This window comes from Coptis chinensis, chromosome 2, assembly GCF_015680905.1.
Source record: "Coptis chinensis isolate HL-2020 chromosome 2, ASM1568090v1, whole genome shotgun sequence".
Classification (NCBI taxonomy): Eukaryota; Viridiplantae; Streptophyta; class Magnoliopsida; order Ranunculales; family Ranunculaceae; genus Coptis; species Coptis chinensis.
Window position 1 is genome coordinate 86,468,815 of NC_141457.1, and position 19,542 is coordinate 86,488,356.

The following is a 19,542-nucleotide window of genomic DNA, read 5'->3' on the forward strand; positions in this document are numbered from 1 at the left end:
TTAGAGAGGGGAGTAATAAATAAGTCGCCAAAGATACAAAATGGTGTAAGACTTTCTGGCCACGCTACTAATAAATATCGTTTTTCTGACAATGTTTCATACGACCAAAACGATATTTTGGTCTAAAACGGATTAAAAGGGCTTTGGGCTTGGGTGTTGGATCCATACTCCAGCCCAATGGGTGATCTTCCAAAATAACAACTCGAAACGAAAAAAGATAAATTACGAACTAAAACTGGACTTGGGCTTAGGTTTCGAATAAGCTAGCCCAACAAGGGGTGTCAAACGGCCCTGACCCAAACCAGGGACCTTCACAAATTTTAAAGCAAGTGCGGGCCAATTTTTGTATACGCGTCAATTGAAGTATTTCTCCAAGGAAAATGAGATGGAACAACTAGCTACTTCGCCCACACGGACATCTGCGCATAATATCACAACATTTTGCTTGTCCCAAACCACATAGTAAGCAATACTGACAGAATTGTTTTGTATTCAGAATCCAACCGTAAAAAACCTGTCGAGTGGTGCAGCCACATCGCACACTTCAGGGTACACATTATGTTTGCTACACCATTCCCGAAGCATTTACACCTATGTTTACTATAGCCGATTCTGACAAAGATGTGAGTACAAAGTTAAACTTTTATGTGAAAAGTTGAAGAAAACAAAACAACCCATATTAGGAATTAGTAGGCAAAGGTCACATAGGATCTATCTTATCTTATCTTATATATAATGGGAAAACTTGCCCCATTTATTAGTCCCCATATTCTCCATTTTACACCAAACTTTTTAATCACAAGGGTATCCGAAAGTTTCACCCACGAAATTTTCCCCAGTTCATCTTCGAAGGGTAAATTAGCCATTACCTCCCGTATTCCTGTAAATCGGCCTATAAAACTCAACATCTTCGTAAAACAGAAACACCGTTTCGCGGTTTCCCAATTAAACCGTTCGTTTGTCTTCTCCGTTCCTACGCTCCCTCCCGAATTTAGGACAAAAATAACTCTGTCATTCCACTCAAAACAACTTTGTCATTCCTCTGCTGATTGAATTTATGAATTGAAATCTACTCATAGGAATTTTGTTTATTTCTTCAAATTTATTCTATTTCTTATTTTTTTCTTCTCTATTTTTTTTTTCCTTCCAGTCACAGAATAGTGCCTTTATCATTCAATACTTTTTTACCCAACTTCCACCTCGAACAGAAAGGTATGGTCTTCTAATTTGTTGCCCAAAGTTTTCAGTTAACCAACCGTTTCGCTACTTTCCCAATGAAAAAAAAACATATTCAGCAACATCTCTTCTTCATCTTGAAAATCCCTCTCCACATGGAAGAGGTTAGATTATTATTTTTTTAATTTACTTTTAAATTGTGTTTAGGGAAAAAGTTTGTTTCCAATTTGTTTGCGCTGGCACCATTTTAGCGATGCTTTCTTTAAGACATCAACTTTCTTTATCTGCTCTTCATCGATTGGGTATGTTTATTGTCTGCTCTTCATATTCTTCATCTTTCAGCCTCGTTTCCTGCTTCACTTTGCATAATCTCACACAAGGTAAAGATGCGAGAGGTTCAACAATAAGTCCTTTGCAATGTCTCGGACCACGGGAAGTGCTTTCACCACACTTAACTTGGAGAAGGCAAGAAAAGACGGAAATGGTTTGGGCGTGGAAAGCTTAAGTTTATGATATGCGAGCGTGGTTGTGAGCATCAAGTCTAGGCGGGTAGCTATTACAGACGATGAATTTTTTCGTCTTGCAATGAGACGGAGAATGATTATGGTGATCTTTTGACGAGGGTGAGAATAGTCAATTGGAGGTTGCCCTTAAGATAGATTTGTCGAGTCAATGCCGAGAATGGGATTTCATTATTGGTTATATATATATATATATATATATATATATATATATATATATATATATATATATATATATATATGCGATGGAAAGCTAAAGTTTAAGATATGCATAACGTGGTTGTGAGCATCGAGTCTAGACAGGTAGCTATCACAGACGATGGATTTTTCTCGTCTTGCAATGAGACGGAGAGTGATTATGGTTATCTGTTGATAGAGGATGAGAAGAGTCAATTGGAGCTTGCCCTTAAGATAGATTCTTCAGAGTCAGTGCCAGAGAATGGGATTTCTGATGGGTTTATTGCTCAACGGCATAGTGTTTATTTGGTGGATGGAGAAAACCGGAAGCCAAGCACGAGACACAAAAAAATTTGCTTCCTCCTAGAAGTTCACTTTGTGTGGAGGAGAAGGTCAGTGATCTCCTTGGGGATTCGCCTCCCAGAAACAGACTTGGTAGGCACTCAGTATATATTGCTGCGAAGGGCGATGAACTCCGTAGAGGAAGGGATACAAGAAAACCATCTTTGAGTTCTAAGAGTAGTCATCGGCGCAAGGAAAGTCATTGTGAGAGCGAGTACAAATAAGGATTGAGACCTATTCTCTGGCTTTCACCCAATTTCCCGCTTCAGACAGAAGAACTCCTTCCTTTGCTTGATTTTCTCGCAAACAAGGTCAAGGCAATCCGTCGTCTAAGAGAACTTCTTACTACAAATCTTCCACGGGAACTTTTCCTGTTAAGGTTGCTATTCCGGTGGTTCCTACTATCAGGGTGTTGGTCACATTTACGAAGTTTGAAGAGTTGCAGCCATTGGATGAGTTCTCTACGCCTCCTTTAAGTACTCGTTCTGCAGGCAATGAAAGCCAGCCGATGATGCACGGGCCCGCGAGGTTCATCGTGGCTGCACTGGATAAAAGCCCCTATGAATTGTTGAAGTTTGTTCAATTTGGAAGCCTCAATCTATGAATTGTTGATTTTGCTTATAGAATTCGTTGTTTAGTGTAGTTATTGGTTGTTATCTATTAGTTTACTTAATAATATCGACATGCATATGGTTGGCCTCTGTACCTAAAATATGGACATGCATATGAGGTATTTCTTAGACCATGCTCACCTTAAAGTCACGTTGTTGACTGACTTGCAATTTGATTTAAGTGTTATTGTTTAACCAGGCATTCAGGTTAATCGTGAATCATCCTGACTCCATTTTAAACTCACTTACTCGCGAGATTAAGGAAGTTGGTCAAAATTTGGAAAGGAGGTAACTACAATTAAGCCCCTCATTATTTGGTAGTATAAGGTATTCTATTTCTGTTTAACTTATCAATTTGTCACTACACATGTCACTAAGCTGGTACCCGCTGTGTCAGATGATATTAAAGATGCTCTTTTAATCAACATTAGGAGGCGCATGACCCTATAGCCGCTGAAAATACAAACAGACATTGAAATGAAATTTTTTCAGATGGAAGTGGTTCTTCACATCAAGGTCATGATCTCATACTTTTGACTTTAATTCGTTTCGTTTCTTTTTCTAATATGATTTGTTTAGCTTATTTGCCCAAATTTTTGTTGCTGTAGCCCATATTACGTCCATTCTTCTCCATTTTACAGGCTGCCATGCCGAAAGCTTAAGCTGCTGGAAATGATGATTGTCCTGTTAAGATGAAATTGGTGGCTCCCCCACTGTATGCCCTTACAACACAGACTCTCAACAAGGTATGCACTATTATTGGCCTTGAATTTTTTATGTTAATGCCATACACTGTTTACCGGTTTCCTTGATGAGGTGTTTTATACTTTCATGTACGGTTGGATATGTAAACAATGTATATTTTGATCAAATGAGAATTGTTACTTACTTACTTATAGTGTTTTTTTATTGAAAATTTGGTATTAAGTAACTAAAAAATAATATTATTTGTCCTAATAAAAGTCATTTATATATTACACATCCTTAACAAATTTGATGTTATCCTTTCATTTTTTAAATTAAGTTATTTATTTGTGTCTTATATGGTTGAAACATTTCTCCTTGAAGCTGTAGGTAGTGGTTTAGTAATTAAAAATTTGGTTTTTTCTCATTTAGTCTTGGGGATTCTTATTGTCCATTCTGTCCCTATCGTCAACATATGCATCTCTTAAGGCAGGTACGTCTCCCATCAGTGCATGTATTATGCTAACATCACAGTTGACGATTTCTTTACTCGGATTTTTGTTGGGTATGCAGGATGTACCTAAGCGCAACATTTCTAAATGGAATTGTTTTGAAAAGGATGGGCATGATCTTTGGTTAAACCTGCATTGTTTGATGTTGTTCTTGCTGTCGTTGTTGTGACTAGCTCCAGCTTCTGCTTAATTGGCTAAATTGAGTAGTTTATTTATTTGTCAACAAGCCATGTCATACCATTGCATCGAACCTCTGTGCTAAGCATTTTGTGCATGTCTTTAGCCAGTCTTTGTATTTTTAAGAGTTTTAGAGAAGTTGTTGTGTCTTTATTGCTTTTTAACTATTATAAGAAAGCAAGTCAAAAGAAAAGAATGGTGTCTGTCACTACTTGCTGAACAATGTGCAAGTGTTGGATATTCTAATTTGAATTAAAAGCCACCCTTTGCATTAGAGCACATGTTCACAAAACTCTTTTATACTAAACACTATTATAATCAGGAAATAATTCTTCATATAATCTTAAGCCATTTATATGGAAGGGAATGCAATATAAAGTCAACTTATTGTGGGCTATCTAGATTTTGGCATTTGATGTACTTATCTATTGTCTCATAGCTGCATATCACCATTTATTCCAGTTTTTATTATTAATTTTATATGTTGATGATCCTATTATGTCAATCTCAGCTTAGCCAACTTAATTTTATAAGTAAGTGTTATTAGCATCAACGACATAGTGGATTAGTGGTGTTGACGCCTTGACGGTTGAGCAGCCAGATGAAATTTTCCATCATTTCAATCATCTAGAAAGTGGATTGTTGAGATACTTGGGCAGTCAAGTTGCTTTATGAGAATTACTTGGCGAATGATATTGTAAAAGTTGTTAAGGTTGGTGTTGATCCTATCCCGAGCAATAGGGGAGGCTTAGTTGGAAAAGCTCTTGGTCAGCCAGGTTGAAGCGGTCTGTAAGGGTTGGTGAGACAGGGTTCAGAGAAGTCGCAATGTCCCTCCTGGATCATGATCGCTCTGCTAATGTTCTGCATACTTCCTTGGTCAATATCACACACTCTATTTTCAACCTCAATGAAATGAAGGGATGAAAGGTAATAAGACACGTGGGAAGAAAAATGTGACCAAGGTTGCATCGTTTGAGCAGTTTATTCTGCATGACTTTGATGCAAGTTATGAGTTTTCCTGTTGCTGCTGTCTTAAAGGGTATTGCGTGCGATTTTTATTCCTAAAGGTTGTTTGAATGTAAGGCTTCACTGAATCAGTTTGATTTGACTTTTTTCTATTTTTCAATATTAAAACACCAAATCAATCAGATGACTTTATTATCTTAAGGAAATGGAGATGCGTGACCAATGTTCTCCTCCAGGTTCCTCTCTTGGTTTGCTGACATTGTCTCTCTCTGTATTCAGGTGAGGTCAATCAAACATTCAAACACCTTTTATATGTATTTCAGATATGCATTCAGTTGCATTACTTTGTAATTTCATAAATTAGCATATCAACAACATATGATATTTTGTCTGTTCAATGCCAACAGACTGAGCCAGAGTTCGGGCCAACAATGTCCAAGATTGTGGAATCTCTTGAGCTCCTGAACGATAGGAGTTTGGCAGATGGTATTGAAGGGGAGTCCTTTGATTTGTCTCTTCAAACAACTAATACTCGCTTCATATCCTCTCCTGTTACTAGCTAAGCCTCTGCGAATGTAAACCAATTTTTGTGAGAAAACAATCTGTTTCACCGTCTGATTGTTCAATGGCAGTGTCATGTCAATATAATTTTTTTGTTCTCTGTTGGACAACAAAACTGTAAATCACATTTGATCCTTGCTTGAATATTACCTGATTTTGTGCAGCATGCAATTTTTTACTGGAAGACAAAGGGCTTGAGCCTGTTGGTTCTAGCTGTCAGTTGCTTGACAAGCTCCGCGTCCTCCCAGCAGTCCCCTTTGATTAATATGTTGTTCTTAATAATTCTAACTTATCTACTACTGGTTCATCTTCTGCGTAAGTCTTTAGAACATTAACTTCATTAGTAGTTTTAGTTTTATTTCCACTACATTCACGAAGAGAATCGATATAAACTTTATCAAACCATTAAAGTGGATGAAAATGGGAGTCTGAGTTCTTCTTGACTTCCTCTTCAATTGCCCTGGGTTGACTTTCTCTATACTCGGCCATGCTATTGCCTTAACATGTATAAACCTAGAATGAACTTGACTGGTCAGCTGTATTTCTCGAATATCCGCTTGAAGTGAGAACTTCTAGCCAAACGGGAGCTATCACCAGGGCCAATGATCCAACCCCATACGGAAAAGCCCTTATGATCATGGGCGTGATCCACTGCCGATGTAGGCTAGAAGCAGTATCAGTTGAAGCTATGGAGCATCCCTTCCAGTTTCAGGTCGATATTTAGTTCCATATCCTATTACAGATCCAGATGTAGAGACAGATTCTAAGCCATTTGATCGAGATCGAGAAGCTATAGCAGATCTATTTAGAGATCGGAACCCCAACGCTCGCTACACCTATTTTAGTAGCAAGCTGGCGCCTAAGTCTGCATTAGCTGGGTTTAGCCGCTAACTAATAGCATCAAAAGATTCAACTCTAATCGTTTGAGCGGACTAAAAGTGATAAGACAACTTCATTTCGGTCGAACCGAACTTGAATCCAATAAATTCAGATATCTTTTTAGGGCTCAGCGGCGGTTTGCCGCTTAGTTGTGTTCCACAAGTTGGTTTGGAACCTGCCTTGATTTCTCTCTGTCTCCCGGGCGCCTTTTGATTTTACCGAAGCCGAGGGAAGAATTAGTAGCGGGCATTCATTTCTATAGTCAACAATATTATGCTCCCCCCCCGATTGTGAAAAAAAGCGCTTTTTACGCTACATCCGCAAGCGGAGATCGATTCGATTTATCCGGTGGAATGAGAGATCACATGGGCGTCCACAAGAGTGCCACCTCAAGCCACGATGGCGGTGAGCCCATATATGAAGGAGAAGATCGGATACTACATTCGGGGAATAAGGATTATTATCTTATCCATGTATGAAGGAGAGGTAATTTTGGTGAACAAAATTTGAAAAAGGCCTGAGACGAGTCTCATGCCAATAATGATGTCACTCACCATAATGGTGAGGTTCTATTTGATAACAATGAAGATAGTGTAAGCTGTACATAATTTTGTCGGCTAATTTTGCTAATTTGACGTATATTTTCTCTAACCACCGGTTTTTTCTGTTTTTTTTTCCAAAATCTGCTGCAGGAGAAGTAATTAGGAATTTTTTCAAAAACCATGCAAGCCAACTAACTATATATGGGTACTGTAATGTCCTCTTTCTTCATGTACTGGGATTTTCCCATGTGTTTGACTGGGCTGGTAATAATTTGATTTTTGGCAAACTTTTTCTTATTCAGATTATTTTGCTTACTAGAAGGTCTGAAGGAACGTGAGCTCTGTGTTTTCTTCCCTAACAATCATTTCACCACCATGTTCAAGGTTACTTATACTGGCTATAGTTTCTATTGTTGATTTCTTTATTCTTCTTTTTCTCTTCTTTTCTTCCTGACAAATATATGTGGTTTTGACATGATGACTTTGCTTGCAGTTCAAGGGAGAACTTTATCTCCTTGCTACTGACCAAGGTTTCATAAACCCGGCTTGATTTGGTATGGGAAAATTTAAATAAGGTAATTTTGATACTATACTCGAAGTCCGCTTTTACATGTTGCAATTCTCAGAGACAGGGAAAAGGCTCGTAGTGACCCAGTTATTAATGTTATTAATGGACTGTTTAAATTGCAGCAGGCATGTCAAATGCCTACTACCCAATCAGAGTTTCAGCTTGGGGCCTTACAGTACACAGTTTCAACCTTCGTTTGTGCAGTATGCATGAGGTTGGTTTTTCAAAACATGGCATGTTGCCGAGGTCTCAAGCATCGCTCAGCTACAGGTCTTCTACTCTGAATCCTCTGATTTCTTCTCCGTTATCCTCACATCGAATCCTCTGGGAGTAGCTACAACACAAGTCACTTCATCTGTTATGCCCTCTTTAGTGGTTGGTCCAGTCTTCAGGTTTGATTCCTGATCCTCTGTCTACATGAGAAGAGGCAATTTCTCATCAGGAAGGTTCATTTCAAATGCACAATTCTCTGAGTATATCTGTTTCTGTAGAGCTCGGGCTTTTTGCTTTTAAAGATTATGGATGCTAAATCTGCGTTACCAGAAAAACAATTCTCCCATGAAAATTTTCTCCAGGGGTCAGTTGGTGTGGTTAAACTTTCTGAGGTCAAAAACCTGTTATCGCCAACTTTCAATGCACTTTATGCTGCTGATGTTGTAGTTTGAGATTGGAGCATGTAAACGGTAATAGGACTGAATGCTGGAGATGGATTGGACCATGTCGTTATTATTATTGTCCTAAACTTACTATTGTTTTATTATTTATGGTTATTAGATATTTTGTTCTTGGAATTTATTCTGTAATGCAGCAGTGATGCTACTAATGTCTACTACATTTGCTCTGCCATGTAATAGTGATGTGATAGAATTTACATAAATAGTTGTTCGATAAAAAAAAAAACTACTAGATTTGCTCTGCCATGTAATAGTGTTTGTTATGATATTGGTAAACAAACACTTTCTTTGAAGGCCCCTCATGATTCAGGTGCAGCTACTGCCTACCATGTAGTATAACCATTGTTGCTTAATACGACGATGCAATTCAGTTGTGCTTTAGATTCTCCCTTTGGCCAAATCCTTTAACTAAGATAATATTGGGGAAATGAGTCCCTTCGCTTTGCGTTACAGCTCATTTCTATCTAGATTCTTTGACTGCACACATCTGCAAATTTTGTTCAAAATCATTGTTTGAGTTAATATCATGTTTTTTATTGTTTCATTTTATTATCATGCAGTCTATCTCTGCTCTTACTTCTGTGCACCTCCATACAAATGGATTGAAAAAATTCAATCCTCAATCATTTGAATCATTCAATCTTACCACATAGCCATCTTATCGAAAGCTATTATTTATACATTCAATTCAGTCCACATATTATATCCGACTTAAATGTAAACGTTTCTAAATTTAAAAAAAAAATGGCTTTTTTAGCTAGCAACATTTTCTTCCTATATCCAACCTACTTACTTATTTAATCAAACCAAAATATTCAACGACAAAAAAACATTTGCTGATGGATTCGCTAGATCATTTTGAAGACAATAATAAGAAAAATGTTATTCTTCTTGCATTTTTCTTTAGATATTTTAATCTTCAGTTAAGAATACACATTATGTTGCACAACATGATGTAGTATTCTTATATCTTACAGGTAGTACACTCATATGAATCCAACAATGTTCTTCCATCACATATAAATCCTGGCCAAGAGAATTACACAACTAGCAGCACAAAGGTGAATTTCCTCAACATAATATCTATTTTTTAGGTAAATAAGTTTATGGCATATACAATACTAATTACATACTAACTAAATTACAGATAGTTAAATACATCTTCAAATATATTTATTTGCAGCATGGCAGAGCAGCAAAAATCGTATCAAACAAAAAATAAAACTAACGTATTCAAATGTTTTTTTTCCCCTTAATTAAAGTTTCATTCAGACAAATTTAATATGTAATATTTTACATTATACATAATTCTTTCCTTTCATTTTTTCCGCCCCATTTTTCATTGCTAGCACGTGCAACGCACGTGCCCGTTTACTAGTTAGTTCTAATGTGAATAACCACTTCAGACTGCAACTGCTGCTACCACAAAAGTAAGCCTTCCTTTGACAAGCAGATCATCACTGTTCCAGTCATATATGAACAGAATTCATTTTGGCTTCAACAACTTTCCTGTTACAAGGCAGATACAAGGAATGATTACACTAAGTAAAGGGGACTAATCAACTTACAGGACTACTATTGCTTGTGCACTACATGATTGTGAAAGTAACTATTAAGTTAGCAGAACAGTTTAAGCAAAATGAGCAAGACATCAAGTTGGACACATGCACATGAAAAATGATCGAGTCTGGTCATTCGAGCTACCAGAAGCTGATATTTTGATTTAAATTGGATAGAGGGTTACAATGGCTTCTAATTGGGGGTGGGGAGGATCCTGAAAATAGGCTTTTAATTGTGCGAATATACCTTACATTGGAATCCATCGAACCATGAAAGTAATGTAAAAAAAGTGACGACCTAAAAGCATCTTTGAGCTCTTTGTTATGAGGATCCAGCTTCAAACCCAAGAGGAGTACATCTGCTGCCATGTTAAACTTCTACAGTACAAAACAGAAAACAAAGAATCCGGTTCAGAACAAGAAAACTTTGATCGACCATGAACAGATTAGTAGTAGAAAGTCTCACATACCTCAAGTAAATACAATGCAACTCCTGCCCTGCAGTATCCTTCTGACCAGTCAGGCCTCAGCTTTATGCAAACTTCAGCATCAGACAAAGCAAGGTCAGGATACACATGCCATGCAAAGGCTCCTGTTTGAAAATGCTGCTGCATCGGCATCGGAGTGCCCTAAAGCCATGGCCTAAATTTCCATCAACAGCCAATAACACATACAAATGAACAAAAAATGAGAAGCATAGTGTACACGCTTAACAATATAATAACTCATACCAAAGAGTAATACCTTTGTGTAATGCATCATAGCCTCCATGTACTCTTTTCTCTTTAGCGCATCATCTCCATTAGATTTTTCTTCCAAAATTCTCTCCCTCTCCCTAATTCTTTCCTGTGTCACACATGTAATGATTTCAATAAAAAAATTCAAAAACGAGTAGACAAGCCAGATTATGAATCACAAGGCAATCCATACTCTCCAACTGATATGCAAATCAGGGATATGATGAATCGAGAAACATAATAGAAATTATAGTTTCATTGGGAACAACTAATTTTAACTTTTCACAAGAGGGCAATATTTGCTTTTTCCAACTGGTGTGACGTGAAGGCATGTCATAAATAATAATAATCCAGCGGGTGTGATGTGCTTTATTACAAACTTATTTATATCCAGTGGTGTAGGTCTACATATAGAATTAAAATAAAATATTAAAAAATAATGAATAGAAGATAAACAAAAGGAGTCAAAAGAGAAAACAAGAGTGTGTCTTAACAAGCACTAACAAACTTATATCAGGGTTGCATAATAAAACTAAAATTTGACAATGACTCCTTTACCAATACATCTAGTGAGATGCTATCAAGTTTAGAAGCAAGGAATTTCCTTTACCGCCAAAACTTAGCAATTCAATAAGGCTTTCCCGGGAAGTAGTCTCATATGGGTTGTCACTAGTAAGAATAGTGTTATCCACGTATATGGTTAAAACAAAGATAATCCAACGGAAATAATTTAGATGCTAATTTTACTCCATGAATTTCCAAGACCTTTCTTCAGTCAGCACAAAACTTTTAGCAACCTGTACATGTAAGAGGCCGAGAGGATTGGATCCAAGAAATCGTTGTGCCATGCATGGAAGAATATCCTTTTAGCACAATTTAAACTCATTTGTTCACAGTTTTCTCCACGAGGCTTTTTTTTCAAGCCATCTAGGCTGCTTCCAATCTCTCTTTCAGTGAATGTGAATGATCTAGTCAAATTTTGAACTATGTAAGATCAGTGTGAATATGCTCTAGACTACTATCTTTCATGATTGTGCTTTTGCGGTTGAAGCAGCTAAACATTACGCTCAACATTTAGTTATATATACTTCTATAATAATTCTATGGTTTGCGTTTTGATCACAGAAGTTGTGCAAAACGGAGGGCTATTGTATCAATTACTGTTAGTGGTGATGCTAGGAGAGTTGTGATATGATTGTAATAGGGAAACCAGTAAGAACAAGAATGGAGAAGAGTGGAGGCTAGAATAATAGGGTTAGAGTCTTATTTCTCTACACCTTAGTTCATATATTTATACTTGACTTACTTGGGTGTCAAGCTACTCAAAACAGAAACTACTAATTACGTATCCACACTTATAGAAACGTGGGATACTTTACATACTTCTACAATTACAAATTAAAAAAAATTGTGATTTTCTTTGAAGCGGGCTTTCTGATCAACTTCAAATGAGTTGGCCCACTAAGTAACCCTATTTAATTTGGAACAATGTCTAGTCTGGTTTCTTGTAGAGTAAGACCTCTAATAGTCACTAATCAAACAACTTCAATGTGCTTTACAGAGTGCAAGAGCGAAAAAACCAAAAAAGAAAGAAAAAAAAAAACCCCCAGACAAGTATAGTACACTATATTACCCATATACAAAAAGTCAAAAATGAAAGAAAAACCCATCTAGCCGTAATATGCCCAAAAGGAAATCTGAAAATGCGACCTACTTTTGTTAAAGGTCAAAGAAGGGATAATGAACAGTTTCACTGCTTTGAATAGTTTGATAGACATCGTACATTCAGTTAAAACTCTAAGCGTCTTAAATGGCAGTAATATGTAAAGAGGGAAAAATAAAAAATAAAAAATAAAAAATCGAACATCAGACTGAATAACCGATAACCTTAAGAAAGAAGGCTTTATATCATTACCTGTTCTTTAGCTTCTTCAGAATGCACATACTTCATTATTCCAGAGATGCTCCAGTCTGAACATGCTGGAATACGAGAAGTGACAGGAAGAAGAATTTTGACTGCTTGATGAATTCCATCATAAGCAGCAATTTCAATTGCCTTCAATCCAGTCTGTCAAAAATTAACATGGAAAACCTACAAGTCTTAAAATCTCCGTAAAGAAAACCTTAGCTCTTATTATATGGTTATGGCATGCACAAAATAACAAAAAACGAAAAAGACATTTAAGATTGCACCATACTGCTTGCCAAAGGTTAAGTCCCACTCCAGAAACTCCATTGGTGCTTAGTTTTAACTTTTAACAATTGCATTTTTAAATTTGCTCGGTTGGAATATGACAATTCAAGCATGTAACACAACTAATGGTTTAAGCCACATTGATACCCAATTAAAAAGAGGCCCAAGATGCTAAGACAATAACATCTTAAACAAAACAGAACGGCAAAGAGTGAGTCTGAAAAGGTTCCCCTGCCAGTTGGCAAGCTAGACACAACACTAACCGAGCTCACCTTGGGAGTTAGGCCCCAAGGTCTTAGAATTTTCACCCTCCCTTAATGATGTGTACAAGTACCCTATTATCTCAAATGTGGCTAGCACCTCCCTGTCCTTGTAAATCACTTCTTCTCAAAATAATTCTAACAATAATTAAATAAATAAATGGATAAAATCAACAAATATGTCTAAGCTATGTCAATGCAGCAAAGTGATTATGATCAAATCCAAGCATCTGGCTTAAGCCCGACTTGAAAAAAGAAAAGACATTTGGCAATAAAAGTTCGAAACTTATTAACTTAAGAAAAAACACACAATAAGCGAAGATGTGAAGAGCCTCACATCATCTGTGACATTTGGATCAGCCCCGGCATTCAATAAGCATTTGATAAGTTTGTTTTCAGCTGTTTTTGCCGCACACATTAAAGGCGTTTTCCCAGATGAAACACCATTTGGATCTGCACCCGCCTAAAAAAAAAAAAAAAAAAAAAGTATCAAAGAAAAGGCGATATTAATAATTCCTAAAAGATTTACAGATTTTCAAATAGTTTATAACTTATAGGGCCTAGTAGCAAGATGCTACTTGACCTCCGCTCAACAACCCCCTGTTACAAAGGCTTCTCAACATACTAAAAAATCCCAATTACATACAAATCTTGAAAGTTCACCCCCTTCAAGCTAGCATTCTCTTATGCTCAATCATAGATCTCCTTGTTTATCCTCTCCACTTATCTTGTACTCTTGCGTGTTTTCCTATTCTTGATGCTCAAAGCCCTTCATATTTCTCTCCTTCCACAAACCACCTTGCTTTACCAGAAAAATGGTAACAATATGATCTTGGTATCTACTAATCAATCCCTCCCTAAAGTTCATTGATGGCCTCGAATGTTTGTGACTACGAAGGAATAACTCCTCAAATAACATGTTAGAATAAGATGAACCACACTCTCTTCCGAGCTTGATATAGAGCAAATGTCCTATTCAAATTGTCTAATTAAGCGTCCTTCTCCAAGAATACAATCAGGTGACACCAAGTATTGTTCTTACTTGAAAAAAAAATGCCTAAAATGAACTCTTTCTGAAGTTCCACATGTTCGTAAGTCAAATTTTGTTATATCACTGCATCAAAATTGTGTCAGCTGGCCTGTTTCTTGGGGAATAGAACAGCATTTAACAACTCTTTCAAGGTAAACTAAGAATAGACGAGCAAGTACCACAAGGTTTCACAATTTATAACCATTACAGAAAAAAAAAATCGTTATTAGTTGTATCAAAAAGCTTGTGACTGCTTTGTACCTGAATTAAGAGTTTTGTGCATGGTAATGACTTTTTAAGCAAAGCCCACATCAAAGGCGACGGAAGTAGATTGATAGAAATGTTTGGCTGCATATTGAGAACATAAAGACCAATTTAATCAAATTAACCTATGTGACAAAAATGTACGAAAACAAAGAATCCAAGTCTTCATAGTTCAAGAATATTGTTTATCAGGATCTTTCAACAGATAAAGGGTCTTTTAAAAGTGTAGCAAAATGTTCGTGTGTAAGTTGAGTTACCTCATTTTTCGACAAATTTTACCAGTTGTCTACCCTTTTATTGTTTACAAAAGACCTTGTCCAAAAACAATGCAATAAAATAAAATAATCAACAAAGTAATAATAATAAAATGATAGTATTTAAAATAACAATAGTGTTACTAATAATAGTAATTGTAATATACTACTACTACTAATAATAATAATAATAATAATAATGGCAACAAAGAGCAGGACAACAAATAGATATTTTCTGATTTAGCCAGCAAATGAATTTTCAAATTTGCTAAATATAACTCGGTAAATAAATGGAGCATATTCTCAGAGAAGTGTGTATATTACTCAATTTGAATGTACATATTATTCACAAAATGCCACAGCAAACAAGAAAATTCCAGTTACTAAAATATTTAAAGGGAACAAAAATCAACTAAATGCACCAGATAACTCTCCTAGTGAGCCTAGGGAAACATCATTTGGCAGTAGGGCAGGGAACGGGTCGGGTTCGGGTCGGATAGGGTTTTATCTGAATTTTTTTATTGTATCCGAATCCGAATTTCTTAAAATATTTCTATCCGAATTTGAATCCGAACCCAAGCCGAACCAAATTCGAATAGAAACCCAATCGAGTAACACTAAAATTTTGTATTTAATTGAAAATAATATGATATTTTATTATTTCTCCGTATCCGAACCCGGCCTGAATTGGATTCGGTTCGGGTCAACCCGACCCGATTCCCTGCCTTATTTGGCAGAGTTAAGAGAAATTCAGCTTACGTTGGCACCATGATCCAACAAAACTTTAAGAAGATCGTGCCTGCACTGTTGTGCAGCCCATTGAAGAGGTGTTCCCATATCACTTGAAGCATTCACATCAAGGCCTTTGGAGAGAAGGAAGCTGAACAGTTCAACATTTCCTGCATGGGAATAGTCTCAGTTAGAATCCAAATCATGCAGATAAATACGAACCCAAAACGTTGGCAATAAAGAGGTTACACACGTCAAGACCAGATTAGATAATTTTTACAAGTATGAAGGTAATGATGCAAAAATTCTGAGAAAGCAATAAACAGGCACCATTAGGATGTGCTACAGCTGCTATAGTTACAATTGTGGGTGGGTGGGTGTACTAAATGAGAATGGTATTGGGAGGTTAACCACTTTCTGTTTGTGCTGATTCTCACATGGTACTTCAACACTAACCATTTCATATCAGATCACACTTGATGCTCATGAGACACAACAAACTTCAGTCAGGTCAAAATAAGGGACGACTGGAAATTGATCCTTCAAACTAGATAACTTCCCCCAAATTAGCGAATTTGACGAAACTAGCCAAATCCTTCTCGGATGCAAAAAAACTACTAATTTTTCAAGAAGACACTGAGAAAATTTAGTGAAATGAATATATACGACAGCAACATAAACAAATTGACTTGATAAACAAATCAACTGACACCCCAAACTTAAGTCACATTTGGTATCTGACACCGATACGGAGTGTCCAACAAGATGACCAGTATGAAGTAGGACACGGTGACAAAATTAATTAAAAGAAAACTATGGCTTTTCTTTATTTGCACAATTAATCGTTGGCTTATTAAGACCTTACAAAACTCCTCCTTACAATTAAACTACCATGAAAGTGGCATATCATGGAATTGTAATAATAGATTATGTTCTTGGTCTTTTAGGGTTTAAACGAAACTCAAGTTTAGAATAATATGCATAACGTAAAGACAAAGACCTTTTTAACAGTATGGAGTGTCCATGTTACTTAGCCCCAAGCCCCCAAAGGTTACTAGCCTTTAGAAGAAGTTTCGTAGCTATATATATCTGGATCGAATGTAAGTAAGACTAAATGTAAAGTAGTCTGAAAATTGACATTCTGTGTCGGATGTAATGCATGTTTTGAGTTTTGACAAACCTAATTAGGGTGGGTCTGTAAATATATAACCAGCATGCACAAGTTTAAACAGTTGTTGCTGGGAGCGAGCAATGATAAAACTTCTAAGCCTACTTTCCTTTTTTTTACTCAAATTTCATTTTACCTAGCAAAAGAATTTATATATCTATAGCGTATTTACAGAATTATCAATCGAAAGGATTAACATAATTTGTGCACACATTACATTTTGCAATATACCATATCTATATCTTAATATTAAAACTCCCACAAGGATATCTTTCGAGCTCTATTAAAATTCCACGTCATCTCCTATTAAAATATAAATTTCTCTCCTATTTGAAAAGTGAAAATCCTTTTTTACAATAGGAATTCCTCTCCTATTATAACGGGAATTATTCTCCTATTAAAACAAATTTTAGCACTTCTAATTAAAACGGGAATCTTTCTTCTATTAAAACAGAATCTCTCTCTCAATTGAAACAACGGATTTTTAAAACTTAATTAAAAATAATTTGTTATAAAATTAAAACAGATTAGCGACTAAAACAATGGTCCTATTTTTCTAAAAAAAATCTAAATGTTTTCAAAAGGTATTGATTTTACCGTATACAATCATATTCCCACTTTGAAATTAGTACAACTCTAGAAAAAAAATAAATATATACCAGTACTCACTTCTACTTTTTAGTAAGTGTAGTAATATTCTAGTATAAAGTATAAAGACTTATTGGGATTGTGTGATCGGGATTCTTAATCCCTTCCTTCGCCACCCATCCCAATCCAAGTCTCTCGGATTCCCATATGAGATTCTGAGCTTCGTATATGTCCCGATTAGCTTTTCCTTCCTACAACTATCTTACACAACCGCTCCCCATAATCAAAACTAACAAACTGAACCATGGTTGTGGTTTTCTCTAAGAGTCAGCAATTTTGGGTTTTCGTAAAAACGGAGACGCTAAACAAATTCTTATAGATGTAGCATGTAAAAATGTATTAAAGCAGTCTCATTTTAGTGCGAAATCATTGTAATCGGTATGTCTTTTTTTCTTTTTCTTTTTTTTTTGTATGATGTTGGATTATGTGTGGGGCTCTCATTAGCTATTCTATTTCTCCTTTCCACTTCAATTGTAAATTCTTCATAAAAGATAAACACATACCAACAGTACACATCAGTCAGAACAAAGTTAAATCAATACAATACCATATAATCACACACACACACACACAAAAGGTACCAAATAACAGTATGACACAATGTCCGCTTTCTTAAAATAAAATGAAAATGCAGGGGAAGGCAAAAGTGCAAAACCTGAACCCTTCATTAGAGCAACATGTAAAGCATTAACATTATGTCGAGTCAATGCAGCAGGATCGGCACCATTCTCAATAAGATAAGCTACAGTGCTTGGGTGTCCTTGAAGTATTGCATGAAACAAAGGAGTAACTTCTGTGGGAAAAAAAAGAAGGCCGGGGGTGGGGGGACAGAAAAGCACAGCAAAACAAATCATAAATAACACATTATATTATCAGTTATTCTCAATTAGCATCAAGACCAGCTTTACCTGAAAAGAACTCTTACATGAAATGTTTTCAACTGTAGCAAATCTAACAGACACATTATCTTACTAAGACTCAGTACTATAGGTGACACTTGGAGTTGCATACTACTAGTAATACTTTCATGAATTTTAAAATTAAAATTCAATTGACTGGGTCACACAACATCTTGGAAAATAGTTGTGTAATACCATCTAAAATGTGTGATCAACGTCTTGTAATCAAACACAAACTACTCTACAACATTAGACATCATAGTTGGTATTATTAATTCACGTAAGAAGGAAATATATTACAAGGAATTTTTTTAAAATTCATTATCTTAATGAAATTATTAATAATTTGATATAATTAGTTCTGGATCATCTTGTTAGATTAGAAGACATGCTGCAAAATTTACAATCTAAACTGCTGCTTCCTACACAAACAAAGATAGCTATCATCCTTGTGAACCCCACATTGAAGGAGTATGTATAACAAAGTTGTATATATACCACTCTTTCTACTCCAAAACAAGTCATTGCAGGTGTAGTCATCATCTCTCTCATCTACAGGGAGTTTGAGCTCCTCAAGCCAGTACTTGCAAACATTGATCTTTCCCATCATGGCAGCGGTGTGAAGAACTGTTCGGCCAGCTGATTCTTTTATACTACCCAGTGTTTCAGACATTCCTTTCCCTTTATCCATTTCTCTAGCCAATTCTGATCAACAAGACACAGAAAAATCATTAATCACTTTATGCTAAACCTGAAAAAGTGAAAATAAGTCCAGTAACACAGTCTCACTCTTGATTCGTCGTAAATTTCCAACAAAAGCGGCATCTATAATTTGATCGATTATTGATTTTTTGGCTGCAGTTGAGAAACCATACAAGTAAAGCAAAGTTGATGGAGGTGATAAAAATAGCGGACAACCTGAGCGAGGAGCCATTTTGTTGATGTGGTTATCGACTTAAGATATACAGAGATGAATCTACTGTCACAAATAATGCAAAAAGTATAAAATCATCCAAAACAACTCGCCCACTGTCTCTAAACACCATACAAACTTAAAAACCCACCACCTTAGTAGTACAGAGAAATAAACAAACAGATAAAAGAAGAAAGGAGAGGGGGGTGTATTTAAATATTTAATGAGTGATCAGTTAGCAACTCATCATAAACCTGCATGCATTGCCTACTTTTTCTCATGTGTCAGTGCACTGGTTTTGGACTGTTGTATGGTTCGGGAAAGTTTATGGTGTCTCTCCAAGTAGAGATTGTATTTTACAAACGAATGTAAATTTATTTCATCAACGGGCTAAAACAATTTCTGGCACGATCATCTTCACACGACTTGGAACAATTAATTAATTAACAATCAATATCTTCCTAATTCTTATTTTTTCGGTTAATTTCAAGTTTACC

The 19,542-nt window shown here is 36.1% G+C and overlaps 2 protein-coding genes, 2 long non-coding RNA genes and 1 pseudogene across 7 annotated transcripts; 4 read left to right on the forward strand and 1 right to left on the reverse strand.

Moving 5' to 3' along the window:
- The first annotated feature begins 1,937 nt into the window (after positions 1–1,937).
- LOC147518560 (uncharacterized) lies at positions 1,938–2,820 on the forward strand (annotated as a pseudogene).
- Positions 2,821–2,895: 75 nt separating this feature from the next.
- On the forward strand, positions 2,896–4,192 carry LOC147518561 (eukaryotic translation initiation factor 2 subunit alpha homolog; the record flags this gene model as incomplete). Its single annotated transcript, XM_086593956.1, has 4 exons — positions 2,896–2,946; positions 3,027–3,096; positions 3,491–3,573; positions 4,085–4,192. Coding segments are annotated over 4 exons (312 nt in total), but the record flags the coding sequence as incomplete, so codon positions are not given.
- Positions 4,193–4,449: 257 nt separating this feature from the next.
- On the forward strand, positions 4,450–5,825 carry LOC147518562 (uncharacterized). The gene is made up of 3 exons (XR_015211828.1): positions 4,450–5,278; positions 5,369–5,445; positions 5,574–5,825. It is a non-coding gene; the product is annotated as an uncharacterized LOC147518562 (long non-coding RNA).
- Positions 5,826–7,837: 2,012 nt separating this feature from the next.
- Positions 7,838–8,507, forward strand: LOC147518563 (uncharacterized). Its single transcript, XR_015211830.1, has 2 exons — positions 7,838–8,108; positions 8,208–8,507. It is a non-coding gene; the product is annotated as an uncharacterized LOC147518563 (long non-coding RNA).
- A 1,029-nt stretch (positions 8,508–9,536) lies between these two features.
- LOC147518564 (uncharacterized) lies at positions 9,537–19,531 on the reverse strand. 4 transcript variants are annotated; one of them, XM_086590364.1, is made up of 11 exons: positions 18,922–19,531; positions 18,631–18,837; positions 17,889–18,023; positions 15,448–15,587; positions 14,432–14,518; positions 13,478–13,603; positions 12,602–12,754; positions 10,694–10,795; positions 10,420–10,591; positions 10,248–10,327; positions 9,537–9,899 (listed from the first exon to the last, which is right to left on the reverse strand). In XM_086590364.1, the coding sequence occupies exons 1-9, from the start codon at positions 19,064–19,066 to the stop codon at positions 10,514–10,516; spliced, it is 1,173 nt and encodes a 390-aa protein (XP_086446490.1). In that variant the 5' UTR covers positions 19,067–19,531; the 3' UTR covers positions 9,537–9,899; positions 10,248–10,327; positions 10,420–10,513. The 4 variants fall into 4 exon arrangements, with proteins under 4 accessions (XP_086446490.1, XP_086446487.1, XP_086446489.1 ...); XM_086590361.1 differs by having other exon boundaries at positions 17,889–18,026; XM_086590363.1 differs by having other exon boundaries at positions 10,202–10,327; positions 17,889–18,026.
- Between the last annotated feature and the right edge of the window lie 11 nt (positions 19,532–19,542).